Source organism: Vulpes vulpes, chromosome 7 (assembly GCF_048418805.1).
Source record: "Vulpes vulpes isolate BD-2025 chromosome 7, VulVul3, whole genome shotgun sequence".
Taxonomy (NCBI): Eukaryota; Metazoa; Chordata; class Mammalia; order Carnivora; family Canidae; genus Vulpes; species Vulpes vulpes.
The window spans coordinates 112,318,579-112,339,480 of NC_132786.1; the positions used below are offsets into that span (position 1 = coordinate 112,318,579).

General features: G+C 39.3%; 1 protein-coding gene and 1 pseudogene across 1 annotated transcript in view; one reads left to right on the plus strand and one right to left on the minus strand.

The window, feature by feature from the left end:
- Positions 1–5,607: 5,607 nt before the first annotated feature.
- Positions 5,608–20,902, minus strand: part of HERPUD2 (HERPUD family member 2) — a 33,967-nt gene continuing 18,672 nt past the window's right edge. The window contains exons 5-8 of the mRNA XM_025985813.2: positions 10,848–10,970; positions 7,975–8,298; positions 7,165–7,282; positions 5,608–6,472 (exon numbers count right to left, since the gene is read on the minus strand). Of these exons, the coding sequence (XP_025841598.1) occupies positions 6,311–6,472; positions 7,165–7,282; positions 7,975–8,298; positions 10,848–10,970 (727 nt within the window). The 3' untranslated portion in view covers positions 5,608–6,310. The remainder of the gene's footprint in view (positions 6,473–7,164; positions 7,283–7,974; positions 8,299–10,847; positions 10,971–20,902) is intronic.
- LOC112909766 (large ribosomal subunit protein uL30-like) lies at positions 14,150–15,419 on the plus strand (annotated as a pseudogene).

A 20,902-nucleotide genomic window follows, 5' to 3' on the forward strand; every position in this document is an offset into this window, starting at 1 on the left:
TAGACACAGAGAGCACCTTGGCACGATAGCTGAAGCTGAGTGGGTGTTCTCTGGAGTGTCCTGGGGCTCTCTATGCGGAGGGTGCCGTGGCAGGCTGGCTGGAACTGATGCAAGGTACAGGTCAGGAGGTCCTGGGGCTTTCTGTGCAGTGGGAACAGGGAAAACAGCTAAAGCTGAAGCGGGTGCAAGCCAGGGAGTCCCAGGGTGCTCAGCTCAGGGCGTGCCTGGCCTGACCCCTGGAGCCAAAGCCAGTGCGGGGGCGGGAGTGTTCCGGGACGCTCCGCACAGGCGGCACCCGGGCAAGGTGGCTAGAAGAGATGTCGGGGTTCTACAAGGGCTGGGGGTTCCCAAGCACGGAGTGCAGGGGGCACCCTGGCAGGGCAGCTAGATGTGAAGGCGACGTCAGCCGGAGGTTCCTGAGCGCTCTGCGCAGGGGTGGCTCTAGCAAGTCATCCGAGGCCAAAGGGCTGCGGGGCTGGAGGGCGGCGGGGCGCCTGGGGCCTCCGTCACCTTGGCAGGAAGGCCGAGGCCGGAGTGAGCGCGAGTGAGGGGTGTCCCAGCGTGCAGCGCCCTGGGGCCCCCGAGAGGACGGCTGGGCCCCAGCTCACGGAGGAGGCTGGCGGCGTGGGGCGCCCTGCGCGCGCCCTGGTCTGTGTCTCCAGGGGCAGCTCCGACCCCGCCGGCTTGCGCATGCTCAGTCTCCGGGGGCCCAGCAGCCCCGCCCCGCCCTGCCTGGCTTGCGCATGCTCAGTCGCGTTCGGCGGAGGGGCCTGCTCCCGGTGGGCGCCGCTTACCGCGGTGGGTCTCTGCGCCATCGGCTTCCGTCGAGCTCCCGGCTCTTCCTCAGGAGGACGCGGCCCGTCGGCAGGTGTGAGTGGGCGCGGGGCGGGCGCGGTGCCTCCTGCGTTCGGGCCCGAGCCCTAGAGCCCCGGAGGATTTCCGTCCAGCAGCCCCTGGAAGGCCCGCCGGGTCATGCTAAATATCCGAATTTTCTGAGGGTCTCGATCTCTTCGCTTTGTCAGCGCAGTCAGATGCTGTGTTTCTGTATTCCGAGTTACCGTTCAATGAACAGACTTCCACAAAAAAAAAAAAAAAAAAAAAAAAAAAACTGGAGGGAAATTTGAGAAAAATGCCTCTTCTCTTCCTTCCACAGGAGTTCATTGCTTCTGGCTGTTACCAGGTGTGCTGCACATGGCCTCCTCGGGGCTGAGGCGACGAGGCTGGGCTGCAGCCCCTGGGAGCACACGGCCGTACTCCAGGGGTGCGTGGCCCTTTGCGATCCCGGTAGCTTTGAGGAGCCAGAGGTGGCACCAAATGTAGGTCGCCTCTGTCTGGAACGCTGGCCGCGGCCTTCCTGACCGCTCGGATCTCTTAATAGACACGTTCTGGCTTTTCTAGTTTTCTCAGCAGAAGGGCTGCTGCTAAACAGGCTAATCGCCCATTGCTGGAGGCTGAACGCTCCACGTGCCTCACGTGAATAATTCATTTTGCAGGGCTCATGTTCTGAGGTACAACAGACTACAGATCTGGACGCTGCCACTTAGCCCTGTGACGTCAGGTGAACTCTGTAACCTCCTGGAGTCCTGGTGGCCGCATCTGGCACAACGGAAGTAACCGTGGCACCTACCAGGAGTCGTTTCGAGGATCTTTTTCAGATGCAGGTCAGAGCCAGGAATGTAGCAGATATTCAAATGTTATTCAAATCTTGGTAATAATAGTTTTCAGATACTGTAATAATTGTTATTATTAATTATATAAATTAATACAAAACAGCAGCCTCTCTCTTGCGCACCCTCTGTGAGAAGTGGTAACTGGAAAAGACCCTGACACTGATCTTAGTTTTTCCAGCTTTTCAAACTGTGGCTTTGGAACCCTTGGATAGGCTGGCTCACTGCACCGCGCCAAATAGTAGATCCATTGGTGTGAGAATTTAGCAGCAGGATCAAGGAAGCAGGCTTTGGCTAGAAGACTCATGAAATTAGCCCCCCTAGACTGTGGCCCCGAGGGTGTAACCAAGTGTAATGAGACAGTAATCACCATGGTTTGCTCCCTTTTCCAGAGCAAACCATGCTCTTTTGCTGTCCTCACTGTATTAAGGGCTGAGCCCTCATTGTTCTGGGAAAAGCTTTTTACCTACTATGACTCCTGGACACAGAGAAGCTCCAGGTGCTAAGGAACAAGAACCGTAACTAGTTATCCTGGGTTCTCTTTATAAGAAAAACCTTTATTTCAAAGATTCCATCGTATTTTAATAAAAGGCTTACATTGCTTCACAACACTTAAATTCAAGAAGCATAATTTGTCTTTTAAATGTCTGAAATTTTTTAAATGCTACTGTATTATACACTTAAAAACCTGTTAAGAAAAAAAAAAAAAACCTGTCAAGAGAGTGGATCTCAGGTTCAATGTTCCTACCATAGAAAAAATTTCAAAAAACTGTTTGAAGTACTTTTAATCGTTGATGTATTGAAACATCCAAACTATTTATGTCAGATATAAAATACCAGAAGCATGCTTTGTACTCACCATGCGGTCAGTTTATTTCACTTTCCCAGGTTACAGTTAGAGCACTCGATCCAGGTCGGGAGTGAGTTCAGCCATACCAGGACTCCCAGTAAAGACTCCGTTGTGGGGAGCACCGCATTCCGGAACCCGGTGCAGTTTTGTAGACCCAGCAACGCCACTCCAGATACGACAGGCCTGATGGTCTGATTTACACCAGACTTACAGAAAGCTGATCTATAAATCGGCACACCTTAGTCTTTCCACAGTGAAGCAAAAACAGTTGCTGAGACTATACAAATGAAGATCCAAACACAGCCTTTCCTCCCCTCATTTGAAAAGCCAAATTTCAGTAGTGATGTTGGAGCCAGAGAAACCAGTTAGAATAATGGTGGATGGTGGCACTAAACAGTGCCACCAAACTATGGCAAGAATGTCTCCAGCTTTCCAGCCCTGAGGATCACCCTTTCCTTTTACCCACCTAACGTAATCCGACCCACCTCACCCATATTGCTTGGCTGTACAAAGTCTAGTCTTTATTGTGATGTGTAAGGAACAGAAGTTCTAGGAAGTGCTTATATCCCACAAATCCATCCTGGCTGTTGCTAGTCAGCATTTGACCTAGAGACCAGTGTCTGGGCTTCTATGCTGCTGTCTTGCCACCTGGAAACCATCTCTAAGCTACCATTGCCCCTTAGGCACCATCTGGCCCAGTATAGACACAACTCCTCCCTTAATTGTCTAAAACACAGCTGACAGTGGGCTGTAGTTTTTTACAAAGACTTACCAAAAGTGAGCCTAACATAAGGGAATTAATAATGTAGGGAAAATAACTAAGTTCTAACAACACATTCCAGTGTTCTTAGGATTCTTAGCCATGTGCCTTCTGAGGGCAAGTCTATGACTGGCAGTTTTCTCCTCAGGCCCCATTCTGCGGCTAGACACAAAAACCTGCTCATTTCCTCCACATGGGGGTGTCACCTATAACCCTGTTCCCCTCTATGAATTCTATGGCTCCAGTTCTCACACCTCTGGCTCCCAACAGAAGATAAAAAGACTAATCTGTCTCATAATTATCTCTGCATTCATACCTTACCTACCCATTCTGGTTTGATGTGACCAATGAAGCATTTCTTGCAGCTTTAACTATTTATTTATTTAGCTCCTAGGTTAAAATCAAGACCTTCCCTCTGGATGCACTGACTCCATAAGCCCTGAAAAAAGCCATCCCTGAACGTGATCCAAACAGTATACAAATGTACCATAGCTCACCCTGTTGAACATCTATCAGTTCTAATTCTTTCCTGTTAAAACAATGCAAAGAATATCTTAAAAAGCTAAATCTCACATATGCACCATACTCTCAAACTTTTGCTGATTCAAAGGGTATGCAAATTTTCAATCACTCATTCAGTATCAAACTAACTTCTGGGCAATCTTCTAGGACTGGAGATACAATAATGAGCATAAATATATTCCCAGAGTCATAGCCCTCCTATCTTGTGGGAAAGACAAATAAATAAATGTGAACTGCAATGGTGTCATTTGAAAGAACAGTGCTCCAAGGAAAAGCTTCTCCACAGAACTGGCCATTAGCAAAGATCTCATGAATGATTAAGTAAGTGTGAACAAGGCAAAAACAAACAAAAAGAAATAAACAGGAAGAGACTGTGTTCCAAGCAAAAAAAAACAAATTTAAAATTCTTGGGGCTGGAAAGAGAGAATACTGGTATTGGAAGACCAGCCTAGCTAAAACAGGCATTAATGGTGAGCACAGATTGAGAGGGTGCAAGGACCCAACATTTCAGAACTTTATAAACATGTTAAGAATATTATCTTCATTCCAGGAACAACAGGATGACAATGATTCTGTGCATTTTGAAAATCTCATACTTGCTGGAAAGGCTAGGTACCATTTTATATTCCCCTATAGCTTCACCTAGCTTTTTTTTTTTTAACCCACACTATTATGATCTTAACAATTTGATAGTTTGAACTTTGGACTCATTACATCTGTTCTCATATTTATTGCCCGTGTTTTTATCTATTAGAGACATAATGTTTGTGCCCCCTACAATTCATGTTGAAGTTGCACCCCCCAATGTGATGTATGCCTTTGGGAGGTAATTAAGCAGGAGGGCAGAGCTCTCCTGAACAGGATCGGTGCCCCTGTAAGAAAAGACAGGAGAGAGAGCTTGCTTCTGCTGTTCTCTGCTGTGTGAGAATGCAGCAAGCTGGCCATCTGCAAGCAGGAAGAGGGCCTTCAGCAGACCCACAGTCCGCCTGCACCTTGGTCTTAGACATCTCAGCCTCATAGGACTTGTGAGGCTGTGACAAATAAATAAATGTTCGTTGTGTAAGCCACCCAGCCCAAGATAACTCGAGAGTATCCTTGCCCATTTCCTACTGGGATATTGTCTTAACTAAATTTAAGACTTACTACTGTCTTTTTAATTTTTCCCCTAATTATTTGCCTTTAATTATGTATATCGCAATATAACAGACATAGCAACATTTTCTTTTAGGGATTCTGCCCCAAAGATATTTTGTCACCCCGACAGTATGTAAGTATTCATCTGTATTTTCTGTTTGTGTCTGTTATGTTCAGCTGCTCATACTGAATATCTTGATTCATATCTCTAAATAGAAAACTAATTTTACTTTTCAAAAAGTTAACCAGCTATCCCTTGAAGTGTCACTTATAATAATTTACCATTATAAGTAGATAACTTAGAAAATCACGTATGAATGTTTTCTTAATCTTCTATTTTGTTCTATTATCTAATCATGTATTACCAGACCAGTACTACTATAACTTTATAACACATTTCACGTGAGATAAAGTTCTTGCATGAACAACCCCATTTGTTCAGTTTCAACTAACTACTCCTTTCTTATAAAATACTGACTTGGCTTCCACACAGGAATTTTTAAGTAGATTATCAAGGTTTCAAACTGAGAACAAAGATATCCATCTGGAGCACAAAGAGGTGAAAATGACCTCGAAGACTTGCAACCTTTCCCAACAACTATTGAAATTTACATAGATTCTTACATGTAATGAGTACATTACTGAAGGGTCTGAACAAATACCCCATAAGACAGTTTACCATAATTGACTTTTTATTTAAAAAAATTACAGGGAGCAATTTCCAGCATATTTTATAAAAGTACTGCCTGTATCAAACATTTATATCACTATTAATTCCATTGAAGAGCTGCCTTTTTTTTAAGGTACTAATTCCAATTGATGGGATACATGCCCTTAAAATAGAAAGTTTCCATTATTTATCCAAATGTCAAAATTAACATTATTGAGAAGTTTATTGCTTTATGGCTGGGCAAGATGCTGCTAGCACATCTTATGTAAATAATATTCTTTATTAAAAACTATGAGGTCCTTCTGTTTAAAACTTTCAGGATAATTCACAGAAAATAGATATATTTATTCAAATTATACACTGAAGGGCTGGGCTATTGGCTATAGACATTTATATGTGAAGCAGCTCTTTAAAGAGATAAGACACACAAAATAGGTCTGCCTTGATATAATATACATAACTGAAATTAACAAAACCTGGAAGACCAATATTGTTATACTATGTTCTGTTAGGATCTTAAAAAAGAAATCACACATTTAGTAGTCCATTTGTGCTTAAAATATTCATATGCATGAGAAGCTTAAAGAAAAAACACCTCTGTACATGATGATGAAAAGAAAGTAATAAATTTTTTTGAAATTGCACTGTTATTTAAAACACTTTCCTAAAGTCAGACCCTCCTTTGTAGCTGGCACAGTTTTTCAGGTCTAATTGGCAACCTGGGGAGGCCCTTCTGGTATCAGTGAAGTAAAGAAGGTGGTGATAAAAGACCAAGCTGACGCCATTAATCCAGGCCTTTGAACTGCACTGGCGTCTTCACCTGCATCTTCTCCACTCTCTTCTTCAAGACCATCATCCATAAGACGCTCCTTTCAAACAAAACAAGAAACATAATCCTCGGGGATTTGAACAGCTAGCATTAACTCATGAAAGAAAGAATTAAATTCTTCCCTACAGAAAAGGAATATGAGCATGTAATAAGGAAATGGTACATATCTGGTCATTGTAAAGCTTTATTAAATCCAAAATTGATAAATTCCTCAGTGTTCATGTTCAAGTGGATAACTGCCAATTTAATACAATAAATTCTCAATGTGTGCATAATTTACTTTCTAGGCTGTTTTCAGGAAGAATAATGTTAGTTCTTAAGTCTTCTTGGGGGTTTTTTGTTTGGGTTCTTTTTGAGAGAGAAAGAAGAGGGAAAAAGCGGATGGTGAGGGAGAGAGAGAGAGAATAGTAAGCAAGCTCCCTGCTGAGTGCAGAGCCCAAGACAAGAATGGATGTCATGACACTGAGATCATGCCCTGAGCCAAAATCCACAGTCGGATACTTAACCAACTGAGCCACTGAGGCACCCCTGCTTAATTCTAATATATGACTGACTCAGTATTATAATCTTAAGTTCTCCCAGATAAAATCACACAATTTATATGTTAATATTTCTTCATGTGCCATTCCACAAAAACTTGTGGAACACCTCAAGATTCTTTTATCATGTTGCTTTCTTACAAGTGCTGAGGAACATCTATATTTGAAGTATACAAAACCCTCATTAGCATACCATTTCTTCAAGTTCTAGGTTGTTTGCATTTTGCCCATCATTGTTAACTTCGGCATTATTGTTGGGAGCCTGTTGCTGACCTCCTTCTTGCCTAAAAGGAAACCATCCAGCTTGGTGTCTGTTCAGTAAAATAAAGAAAAAAAGAAGTCGCAATTGTTTTTATTTGTAACACTAAAACATTAGTGTCCTACAATAGAAAAATTATTTCAACTATAATAAATAAAAAGACCAAATCTCCTACTTCAAGCGAAGAACTACGCCCCCTCAAAGCAATGACAGCAATATAGGAATCAGCTTATCTCTAAAAATTTATCATGGACTTTAATGGCTCTATGCTAGATATCTTAATATCTAATTTAGCTATCTTAATGTCCTAACACATTGAGAGTCATAACATCTTTTCCAGTATTTTTCAAAATGAAATTCAACTACGTATTTCTTTGCCTCTTAGGGAAAAGGGGGGCAAGAAAAAGCCTACTTAGGAAAAAAAAGCCTGACCTATTCCCATAGGTCTTACTATTGATATTGATAACTATTACTAAAAAGTACATCAGACACTTCAAGTTCTAAATAATTGATATGCCAGGTCTAATTTTTATGAAAGATGGTAAAAGAAAAATCTGTAGACAGTTCTGATAAACATTCCTACTCAATATAACCTACTTTACTTTGGGTGCTAGATATCTGGAGTCCAAAACTCCTATCCCTTCACTCAACAGTCGTGACAGATTACCATATGCCAAATTCTGTGCTCAACAGTTTTAGAAAGTAATTAAAAGAAATCACAAAAAGTTAATGAGCATCACTCACAAATAAACCAGTAGCATGGCTCCCATTACCATGATAAACCGACTAAAAGAAGAATAGAAGTATACAATGCTAAGGAGAATTGCAGCTCGTGAGAACGTGTACATCCAGTCTAGCCAGTCTCGATTGAAGTCTTCTTCATTTAGCACTGGACCTCCCTGTGCATTCATTTGAACATTCTCATTCATGGGTCGATTTTCTTGGGCCACTAGGTTTGGAGCTGGTGGGGGTTCTTCTCCAGGAACATGTGCCAGATTTAGAGGCTGTGAAGCAGCAGGCTGCGCTGGGTTGGCATTTGATGTGGCCTGAGCTGAAACTGCAGCTTGACTGAAATATTCACCAAAATTAATATTAAAAAAAAAACTTTATCATACTGTATTTTGCAAAACTTCCTTGGGGAGCTGTATGTATTTTCATAAACCTAACATGGAATATCACAACTCCTATACCACATTTCTTAGGTAAGTACAAATCATAGTGGAAAGTGGAGCCAAGATTGATGATAGGAGTGAGTAGCTCAAGAAAGGATGCTAATACCTCAGCTTCAGTCTAAGACGGTAGGGGAGAGGTGGAAGAGATAAGAAAGCCATGGTAATTACTATCTTTTCTCTCTTTCATTAAAGTACCTTATAAAGTAATAACCAAATCCTTTACCAAATCTTTTCACTAGTGGCCCCTTTTGTTTTTCTTCATGGGATGACTACTACCGCACCCACCACCTTTCCCTTAGAGCCATGTTTTGAAAAATATGTCTAAAAATGTACATTAATCATTACCCTATGTATCCACTGTCAGTGATAAATGATTTGTATTTGTATTTTAAGATATTAACTAGATCCCAGATAACAACCCCTCAACCCCAATCCCGACTTTTGGGAACTCCATCTAGGAACTACTTGAATAGGTACTTGTAAACCTATGAGGAATTGTGATCCTGAAGATTGCCTATAATTTGATTGCTTGAAAGAATAAATTTTCCAGAGGCTCCCAATAAGATGATAATGTATCTAGGATTTGCTTTAAATTATCCAGCAAAGGAGGGGAAAGTTCTAGAACAAGAATGCCATGATTTGATAAATGTTGAAGCTGGGTGGTGAGTACACAAGGATTCATTTCACTATTCTATCTCTTCACGTGCTAAAATTTTTCTACAATAAAATGTTTAAAAATCAAGATAGCAAAATATAAAGCCAGAAATTTTACAAAAACCTATTTAAGTCAGTATGCTAATACCTTGTATCTGTAGAGGGTTTTTTAGTTACCAAAAATACTTCCTACCTAACAGATATTCTGATTCTTGGTGAGTTATTTCATTAAAGGAAGGAACTTGAGGCTCAGGAATTAAATAAATACATAAAACTGCATGATTTAGTAGCAAGCTACAATAAGCTTCACTCATCTTACACAAATTCTCAGGAGGTTATATAAATGAGATAAGGGGTATAAAGCATCTACAGTACAGTACTAAGCACAAAGCAGTCACTGGAATAATAACTATTATCACAGCAACAGGTAAGGTACAAATAGCCTGTCTGCAGCCAAGGGATCATGGGAAAGAACATTAGGATATGAGGTTCATAAAGCACATCAGCTTTATGGGGTAAGATCTGGAGTAAGGATAAGGATACAAACTTCACACCATAGATAAGGGAATCATCAGATACTTCGGAGGGATATATCAGATACTGGCTCAATTCAGTGTTAGGCACACTAACCTGGCAGCAGTAGAATGAAGTACAGTAAAGAGTCTAAAAGGAGAAAGAACAATTGCAGTAAAATAGGTCCAAAATGAGAAAAGATCTGGGCAAAATATAGATAAAGTAAGATACGGGGGAAGAACAAAAGTGAAACAACATATTAACTCATCTTGGTAAATTGTTGGGTTCAGGGACAACTGAAGGCAGAGTCAAAGCTGATTTAGGTTAAGGGCCTAGAGGATAAATAAAAAGAGACTGTGTCACTGACGAAGTCAAGAAGGAGAACACATTTAAGAGGATGGTGATGTCAACTCAGATGTCCTGAATTTAGAGGTAAGGCAAATGTCCCTATGGAAATCTTCCAGCAATCCGGATGAAACACAGGAGATAAAGAATAGGGGTCACCCACAGAGAACTAACAACTAAGGCTGCAGAAAAAAGAAATCCAAGAGAACTGGCCAGGACTGGATCCTCTCTTCCTTACCAGACTGTCATAAGGTACATAGCAAGTACACAAATATCCATCTAACTGAACATGCAATGTTACCATTTAGAAGAAAGGGAAAACAGGCCATCAAGGACACAAAATAAGTAAAGAGAAAAACAGAAAATGAAGAGGATAACAAAATCAAAGAAATAAGAGAACATTAAGAAGAAGCTGGAAATGTTAAATGAATGCATAGAAGAATGAAGGCTGAGAAATTGTGCTCAGTGCTAAGATCCATGCTGACTAGAAGAAAGACTTACTAAAATACTGACAGTCCAGAAAGCATATTAGCCCTGTGCCAACATGAACCTCCCTGGCATTGGACTCCCTTTTTCATTCATCATCCTCTCTCTTCATGTAGATTTGCGGCCTTCCAGTGAAACTCCCCTAAGTTTTCTCTTCTTACATAGATAAAATGTTGTATTAAAGAAAGCGTCTCACTACTGATAAATGTAATTAGGGGAAAGAGGGAGAAGGAGAGAAGTTTAGCTGATGTGAACTGGATGTGAACCTCTTCTCTTTAGCCAAATAATTTAAAAGAAAGTATCTGCTGAAATGCTGGCAAACTCATTCTCATAATTTTTAAAAACCAGTAAAATGAATCCGTACATGAAGTCCCAAGTCAACTTACCTAGGATGAAAAAGAAAGCAAGTAGCACACTAAGCAAAAATAATGAACTCAAATAACTTACTATTGCATGTAATACTGATGAGCATACATCTGTTGCCACCACAGCATCTGCAGGGGGCTGAAAGCGGGATACACTGGGAATCCAGCTGGAATAGCTTGCCCAGGAAGCTGGTTGTCCACATTTCTGCAATAAAGAGATAAAGAAATGTCTTTCCATGCTCTAGAAGTTGAAAGCATTTCTCAGAATTTTCATTTCTTAAATATAAGCCATCCATAGACAAAATATATTAAACCATACTGAAAAGAAAAATACTTATTTTCAACATTCTTCAAATAAGATATTATGGCTTATATAAGATGACTCAGTCCCCAGGTGTATCAAACAACTAACATTTCAGCCCAATCTTAGTAAGAAAGCAAACACCAACAAAATGTGTGGCAAACCTGAATATTTGCTATCTTCTCATTTCAGCAGGAAAGGCCAAAAATACTCTTAATTCTATTTTAAGTACATTCTCCTTAAGAACCAAAAGCCCTAAAACAAACTTTACAACAAAATGTTTTCAGGAATGGGGAACCTACCAAAATGATATTTTATGTTAGTAATATTTATATTAACAACATGGCAGATATTAGCTATAAAATAGAAAACATTATAAAAATCTGTAAAATATTTCTTTAGTTAAAAAAACAAGATTGGCAGAACATATTTATATGTGCATCTTTAAAGCAGGCTAAATGCCTACTAACTCAATAAAATTTGTGTAAGGTCATATTTAAGGGCTCTATGCCTCAGTTTCCTTACCTCTAAAATGGGGCTAATAATAGAATCTCCCTCATAGGATTGTTAGTTTGTACTCAATAAATGTTGGCTATTTTTATTTTTACTGTCCCCTATTCCTAAATCTGAATACAACTTGAAAGTGTGTATTTGCAGAATCTGTGTGCTAACTTTCCTTTTCTTCGTATTACTTGAATTTTATCTTTAGCTGGTATAAGCTGTCTAACCAGATGAGACAAGAATCGTTAACAAATTCATGAACTTTTAATATGATATGCAAAAGACTGTTAGTGTACAATTGGCAATAACTGATTATAGAAACCTAATTTCGGGCACCTAGGTGGCTCAGTGGTTGAGAATCTGCCTTTGGCTCAGGTTGTGATCCCAGGGTTCTGGGATCAAGTCCTGCATCAGGCTCCCCCTGGGGGAGCCTGCTTCTCCCTCTCCCTCTGCCTATGTCTCTGCCTCTCTCTCTGTGTCTCTCATGAATAAATAAATAAAATATTTTTTAAAAAAAGAAACCTAATTTCTTGGAAGAGCTTGGGAGGCTAAAACTTATCAACAGACTATTCTTTAGACAAGGTTAGGTGCCAACTCCCCTTCATATTACCTTAATTTCCTCATCTTTAGAAGACTACTGGGAGCCATACTGCACTCGCATCCTCAGAAAGTCCTTGTACCTCCTGAATACAGCCCTCCTCCCCTACTTCCCAAGCTTTCCAACAAACTGAAATAAGAGAAAAGCAGAACAGAAAAAGCAGAAAAGCCTCCATGAGAGTTCCTCCCAACTCTTGATAAACAAGTCTCATATAAGAAAAGGAAAAGAAACTTAACTCAGCTATTCCTTTTAAAAGGTATCAATTAGTGATCAAATCTGGAAAAAAAAAAAAAAGCCATACCCCTGGAGCAAAGAAGTATTATTATAAAACACTTGTATAAAGATTTTGGCATCTCCAACAGTGAGCTGATCCATCTAATAAGAAATCTGAAACCCACCTAAATCAAGTATAAGCAACAATGCAAGTCTGTATTTAGATATATACTTTAAATATTCTTAGTATTCCCAACTAAGACAAAAAAAAACAACCCCCTGAAAGTAGAGCTCTACCAATCTCTACCACTAGGAAGAAATATACCTCCACACAAGTCCATGACTTAATTGTGAAATGGGAAAGCCAGGCTTTGTCACTGTTTTTAAAAATTAAGGGAAGAAAGAGCCACCAATAGTCATTTAGAAAAAAATTACTATAGGTTTGTACCTCACCCTACTATGGTTAAGACCATAACCACAGAACATTTTTGATTATCAAAAATGTTACAAAAAAAAAAAAACCTAATAAACTAGATGATTCCAAAATGATTCCCCTAGATGATTCCAACATGCTTCCTCCCTTAGTCTCCAATAAGTTAAAAACTACTGGACTATACAATTGCTAAGATACACTCCAGGCCCAAGCTGGTATACTACAACTTTCAGTTGGGCTGAAAAGATGTTATGTACTTGGTACTCTACAGAAAACAAGAAATAAAGGATTTATTTGTTACTGAACTACTAAGTTATTATTAATATATATAAAACATATTACATATTATGTATTACATTACAATATTACATATTACATAAGAATTTCATGTATTTCAGAGAATGCATCATTAAACAACACAACGGAGAATTATTTGGTACTGGGAAAAGTGATTACTAAACTAATGGTAAAGAGAAAGGAGTTTAAAGCTTCATCTCATGGGGATCCCTGGGTGGCTCAGTGGTTTAGTGCCTTCGGCCCAGGGCATGATCCTGGAGTCCCGGGATCAAGTCCCACATGGGGCTTCCTACATGGAGCCTGCTTCTCCCTCTGCCTTTGTCTCTGCCTCTCTCTCTGTGTCTCTCATGAATAAATAAAATCTTAAAAAAATAAATAAATAAAGCTTCATCTCATTCCAAATATTTAAATAAGTATTAAATGGACTAAAATGAAAGTATTAAAAGTTAAACCACAAAAAACTTAGAAGAAACTGCAACTGATTATTTATCAAACCTTTGGAGGGAAGGAGATTTTCCTAACTTATAAGCAATAGAAGAAAGCATTAAAAAAAGGAATCCATATATTTGATGACATAAAATTAAGAGACAGAACTTGGGAAAAAATGTTTTCAATAAATAATAGTTCATATATTTTCTACATAAAGAATTCAAAGAAAGGGAAATAATCATTAGGACACCAAATAAATGCAAACTAAACTATATTTTCTTTTTTGTCTGCCAATATCCAGTATTGGCCCTCAGGGGATACAAGTGAAACCCAACTCTTTCACTACTAACAGGATGAAATGGAATACAGCTTTAAAAAACAATTTTACAAATTAAATTACTTTAAAAATGTTCACTTTTACCCAACTGCCCAAATAATTCTACTTCTGAGAATTAAGAAATACAAAATATGGAAAAAAATTTCATATCTCCGTCCCAAATAATATTTTATATTAGTAACATTGTTAAAAACATAGCTGTTCCTAGCTACAAAATTTTAAAAATTTTAAAAATCTGTTAAAAAAAAAAAAAGAAGGGTGGAGGGAGTAAGAGATTAGAAGAGCTTTATGAAGCATAATCTGTCAACCTCTCTGAATATGGACTCAATCAAAACAACTATAAAAAGACATTTGAGATAATCAGGAAAAACTAAACATGAATTGAGTGTTTGATGTTATTAAAGAATTTTTGAGGGGATCCCTGGGTGGCGCAGCGGTTTGGTGCCTGCCTTTGGCCCAGGGCGCGATCCTGGAGACCCGGGATCGAATCCCACGTCGGGCTCCCGGTGCATGGAGCCTGCTTCTCCCTCTGCCTGTGTCTCTGCTTCTCTCTCTCTCTCTCTGTGTGACTATCATAAATAAATTTAAAAAAAAAAAAAGAATTTTTGAGTATTCTACTAGTATTTTGATTTTCTTATAGTCCATATCTGTCATATCTGTTACACACAGCCAGTACTTACAGATGGAATTACAGAGTATCTAGGGGTTTTGCTTTAAAATATTCCAGCCCGCCTCTTTTTCCAGCTGGAACCATGGAGGGTGCAGAAGAGAAGAAGAAGAAGGTTCCTGCTGTGCTGGAAACCCTTAAGAAAAAGCGAAGGAACTTCACAGAGTTGAAGATCAAGCATCTGCCCAAAAGATGCTTCGAAAGGCAAGGAGGAAGCTTATCTATGAAAAGGCTAAGCACTACCACAAGGAATACAGGCAGATGTACAGAACTGAGATTCGCATGGCAAGGATGGCGAGAAAAGCCGGCAACTTCTACGTGCCTGCAGAACCCAAGTTGGCATGTGTCATCAGGATCAGAGGTATCAATGGTGTGAGCCCAAAGGTTCGAAAGGTGTTGCAGCTTCTTCGCCTTCGCCAGATCTTCAATGGCACCTTTGTTAAGCTCAACAAGGCTTCAGTTAACATGCTAAGGATTGTGGAACCATGGGGGTACCCAAACCTGAAGTCAGCGAATGAATTGATCTACAAGCGTGGTTATGGCAAGATCAACAAGAAGCGAATTGCCCTGACAGATAACACATTGATTGCTCAGTCTCTTGGTAAATATGGCATCATCTGCATGGAGGATCTGATTCACGAGATCTATACCGTTGGAAAACGTTTCAAAGAAGCCAACAACTTTTTATGGCCCTTCAAATTATCTTCTCCACGTGGCGGAATGAAGAAAAAGACCACCCATTTTGTAGAAGGTGGAGATGCTGGCAACAGGGAAGACCAGATCAATAGGCTTATTAGAAGGATGAACTAAGGTATCTACCATGATTATTTTTGTAATCTGGTCAGTTAATAAGTGACTACTTTCAAATGGAAAAAAAAAAAAATTCCAGCCCAAGAAAAAAAAGAGGAACAAGAGGGAATAGATGAAGCATGTTTAACAATTGAGGAAGTGGGTGTTAGGTAAAAGGGAGTTCTTTATAATATTTTCTGTACTTGGTGAATGTTTAAAAAGTATAATCAAATTTTTAAAAATTAAAAACTGAATAAAAATATTGACTTACAATATTTTTAACATAATAATATAATTGTTATAATATAACAATAAAAATATTGTTTACCCTACACACATACACATGTCAGCAGGGAGTGATTCATTAAACTATAGTAATCTGGGATGCCTGGGTGGCTCAGCAGTTTAGCACCTGCCTTTTAGCCCAGGGGGTGATCCTGGAGACCCAGGATCAAATCCCACATCAGGCTCCCTGCATGGAGCCTGCTTTTCCCTCTGCCTGTGACTCTGCCTCTCTGTGTCTTTCATGAATAAATAAATAAATAAATCTTTAAAAAAAATTATAGTAATCTATATAATGGAATATTATGCACTTAATAAAGAACAAGACAGGGTCTTGTGTATTAACAGGGGACGATGTTACTACATTTAGTGAAATAACAAAATGTAGGTCAGTGTGTATAGGATGTACACTACTATTTGTGTTAAATACACACGTCCATGTACCCACATATGTGCATGCACACACACACACACACACACACACAGTATTTGTCATGGATAACTAGGACACACAAGAATGAAACTGCTGCATACTTTGGTCACTTTTAAAATGGTTCCATTTGCATGTATCACCTCTTAGAAAATAACTAAAAAAAGAAATGATCTGTTCACTTTCCTACCTCTCTGATCAGATTCTGTGCTCCTAAGAAAAGGAAATAGGTTTCATTGTGCTAAACCCTGTTATTGTATCTCCAGGGCTTAGCACAATAAATATCTGTTGAACAACTACATATGCATAGCAAGAAAACTCTGAAATAAAGAGCTGATTATAAGCAACTATTTTATCTAGAAACTTGTTTCATTTAATTTTCAACATTAAATGAAGTGTAATGTTAACACAGTAAAAATTACAACTATATTAAAGAAAACCATTTGCAAAAAAAAGGAAACACTACATTTAACAAATAGTTGTCTTCAGATGATTAAACAGGGGAGTACTTTTCCCCCTTCCTTTACTGTTCTTTTTCCCCAAAAACTCTTAGTATACATATATTACTTTTATAATTCAAAATAATTAAGTAGTCCTTTTTTTTGCAAAGAGCCAAATAAAGTAGCAGAAACATGGGGAAAATGTAACTATTTAGAATGTGAAATATGTTTGTCTCCAAATAAAAAGTCATATTCTTTATGCAAGGAAAGCAAAGTAAGAGGATAACCTGGTCTCTCCCTCTGGCCTTGGGAAAGTCGGCTGTTACATACCGGTGGCAGGAAATCATATGATGGCACAGGTTCTGACAGCTTTTTTTTTCCCCTGACACAGACTATACCAGTTAATACTATTCAATAAACGCTAAACAATGGAAAAAGGGGGTGAAGGAGATTCATAGGACATGGAAATGGTTGAGTACAACAGAGACCATGACAAAAACCAAGAATCTGAAAGACTACCATTCACAAACATATACTTGAAAGCTATACCAAAAGATACTCATTAGTACGCTTTCTAAAGTTAAGAAGTACAAAGGAGAGAAGATAAAAGGAACTGGAAACTTCAAAAATCAGAAACAGATTCTTTAAAATAAACCCTGTGAAGTCAGCCCCCTTCCTTTACCACTCCATAAGATGCAGCAACTGCATGGAATCCCCACCTCGCTCCCAGAATATGCCTTCTCAAGCCTCTCCACTCTCAAGAAGGCTTTGTTCTACCTGCTGAACTTCCCTTAAAATCAGCTCAAACATTACCACATACGAAGCCCTCCCCATCCCTCCAAGCAGAGACAGTCAGTCACTTCCCTCTCCAGGTTCCTGCAGAACTTTTTTCAAGACTCTGATAGACAAACAGATTACCATCTGCTGATGTGCTATCTGACCTACTTCCATTGAGGGCAAGTGCATAATTCATTTTCCTGTCTTCAATGCCCAGCATATAGCAAACTGTAAGGTAAATTTTTACTGAAGAAAGTCACAAGGTCCTCATAGAAACAGATCTGCTTACTCAGTTTGCCAATACTTAAAATCTGACCAGCAGATCTGACTAGAAAACAGGTTTTTTTTGTTTGCTTGTTTGTTTTTTTTAGAAAACAGTTTTAAATGGGAGGCTGGAAGGGAGACAAAAACCATTATAAATGAAGTCAAAATACAAACAGCAACCTACTAAAACAAATAATAGACAAAATAGGGAGTCACTTCCCCAAGACCATTAAGAACACAGACTTTTAAGTCAGATATGGATTTTAATTCTAGTTCTGCTGCTGACCACTTCTGTGAACTTAGGCAAGCTACATGGCCTTTACGCCTCCTTCTTATCTATAAAATGGGAGAAAATAGTACCTGGACTAGAGTGGATATAAAAGTCAATGTATAGCACTGAATTACATAGCATATATAAGTGCTTAACACAATGCCTAACTTTTGCTTAGTGCTTTAGAAGTATTATTAATGTTCTTTTAAAGAGCTGTCACATAAGAATTTTGGAAAATAGCAACACACCAAAAAACAAGGATTTCATAAAACAAAAAGAATGTCTCTTTATCAGGACTCAAATTAAAATAGGAACATTCTAATTTATTGCACTGGCAAGCACATGGGGTATCAGACTCTAACAACTGTTATTGGAAGAACAAACTAGTACAACTTTACTGCAATTTTGCAATAGTCTTAAGAGTGTGAAAAGTGTTAAGATACACTTTGACCCAAGAATTCTCCTCTTACAACTTATCCTAAAAGAATAACTGCTAATATGTAAGTATTTAAGAATATTTATTGCAGTGAGGTTTAGTGGGAAGAAACTAAACAACTCAAACATTTATGATAGAATATTGCCCCAGCTCTTCACTGTTCTATAACAGGATTATACATGCATACTGTCTGGCATACAGTGGCAAATTCACTTATTCCAGCTGATATTGACTCACAAAGCTAACTGCTCACGTTCAGGAATTTTGTGAGCCAACCCTAGGTATCTTGAAATCAGCAAATGCTACAAATAAGCTTTATTCCTGCCCCCCTGGAAAAGCCAGTTGGTAAAGCATTTACCAGCACACCACTGGTAACTTGGCAATACCTCAGTGCTACTGACCATGGCCAAGGGATTTGTTTTAGCTAATGGAATGTTAGTGAATGTGATACATGCAGAGGTTTTAAATGTGCTCAGGGGTTAGCTTCCCCTCTTGTATTCCTGTCATTTGTCATAAGGAGAAGGTGTCTAGTCCAGAGAATGAGAAACATGAAACAGACCAGAACTCAACCTACAGCCTAGAGCAGAGCTGTCCCAAGTGACTACCAAGACTCATGAACAAGAAAAAAGAAGTATATTGTGGTAAGCCACTGGGATTTTGAGGTCATTATGCAGTAAAACCAACAAAAGACATTCTTCATCAGTAGAGCAAATTGACATCCACATAATGAAATATCATAGACTTTTTTAAAGAAATGGACACCAGATGCTGAGACAGACAGAGATAAACCTGGGAAGATAAGATGTTCTGGGTGCAAAGTAGTCTCCCTGGAAAGAACAGTCTTTGAATTGGGCGGTGCCTAATAAGAATAAGAATATGATTAGCAAAGTGCTGAGCAAAGGCTGTTTCAAACAAGAAGTGGGTACAGAAGATGACTAAGGGGTAGCCAAGTAGGATGTTCAACTAAGGCATTCCTGGAACATGAACAACTGGAGAAACTTGTACTCTTTGTATCTCTTCTCCTCCTGTGGAAGGAGTATTTCCATCAGCTGTTTGAGGTGGTAGGAGAGGGATTAAGGACCTTGTAAGCATGTTCATGTTCAAATACTACTACTCAATCTCTGAGTTTCCTGGCTAGCTGAAGGGCTTTTATTTGGCTGTTTGGGAACTGCCTCTAATGATCTCTATCCCCATTCTTTATCCCCACCCCCAACTCTACTCCAGAGCTAAATCACCTTAAATAAACGTTGAACAAAAGTCTAAAAGATATTGGTGTGAATATAAGAATTCACCCAGAGTGCTACATGTCTCAAAACTTTTTTTTTTAAGATTTTTATTTATTTATTCATGAGAGACACAGAGAGAGAGAGAGAGAGGCAGAGACACAGGCAGAGGGAGAAGCAGGCTCCATGCAGGGAGCCCGACGTGGGACTTGATCCTGGGTCTCCAGGGTCACACCCTGGGCCGAAGGCAGCACTAAACCACTGAACCATCCGGGCTGCCCTGTCTCAAGACTTTAAATGTGGTAGATTTATATTTGAATTGGAAATATGTCCTGGCTAAACTATGTTTTTAAGAAAGGCTTATGAAATATAATAGTATGATTTTTTATTTAAAAAGTTTACTTAGAAAAGTGAAAGGATATTACAAAAACATTAGCAATAGTTATCTCTAGATGGTGAGCTATAAGCAATTTTTACTTTTTTGGGAGGGGGCAGGCAGAGGGAGAGAAAGAATCTTAAGCAGGCTCCAGGCCCAGCACAGAGCCCAATGCAGAGCTTGATCTCACAACCCTGAGATCATGACCTGAGCCAAAATCAAGAGTCAGATGCTTAACCAACTGAGCCACAGAGATGCCCCAGCCATTTTTACTTTTAAAAAAACTCAAACAATATGGAAGGGTACAATGAGTAAGTTTTCGGTTTTGTTAATTATAAAACAAAGCTGTTAATATTTCAGGGGGAAAAGCTGGTACACAAAACAGTGGGTATTCTATTCTATAAACCAGCGATTTTTGGAGTTAAACTAAATAAATGTGACAGCACAATAGACTTGAGTCCAAAACAGTCAGTCAGGATTTATAAATGACATTATAAATGCACAGCCAACGTGGTGATGTACATGTTCTGCTTATTGGTCTTCTCATATTTCCTCAAGACTTAGATATGGCAATAATCACTTGCATTACGATTTCTCAAAGTGACATTCCCAGAGTATTAAGTTGGCAAATTCCTGAGCACAACCCCAAACTTGGTGATTCAAAATTCCAGGGAGGAGATCCCTGGGTGGCACAGCGGTTTGGCGCCTGCCTTTGGCCCAGGGCGCGATTCTGGAGACCCGGGATCGAATCCCACGTCGGGCTCCCAGTGCATGGAGCCTGCTTCTCCCTCTGCCTATGTCTCTGCCTTTCTCTCTATCTGTGTGACTATCATAAATAAATAAAAATTTTTAAAAAAAATTTTTAAATGATTTATTAAAAAAAAAATTCCAGGGAGAAGGGACCAGGATTTGGCAATTTTAATAAGCTCACTAAAGACTGAGAAGACTCACCTACATGGTAAAAAATATGTGACTAGTTAAATGTAAGCTGTACTGAATTTTGAAAAAGGAATTCTGTTGGTGAGTTCATCAAGCTTACTAAATTATTGCTCTTGCATATTTAAGGCTAAAGC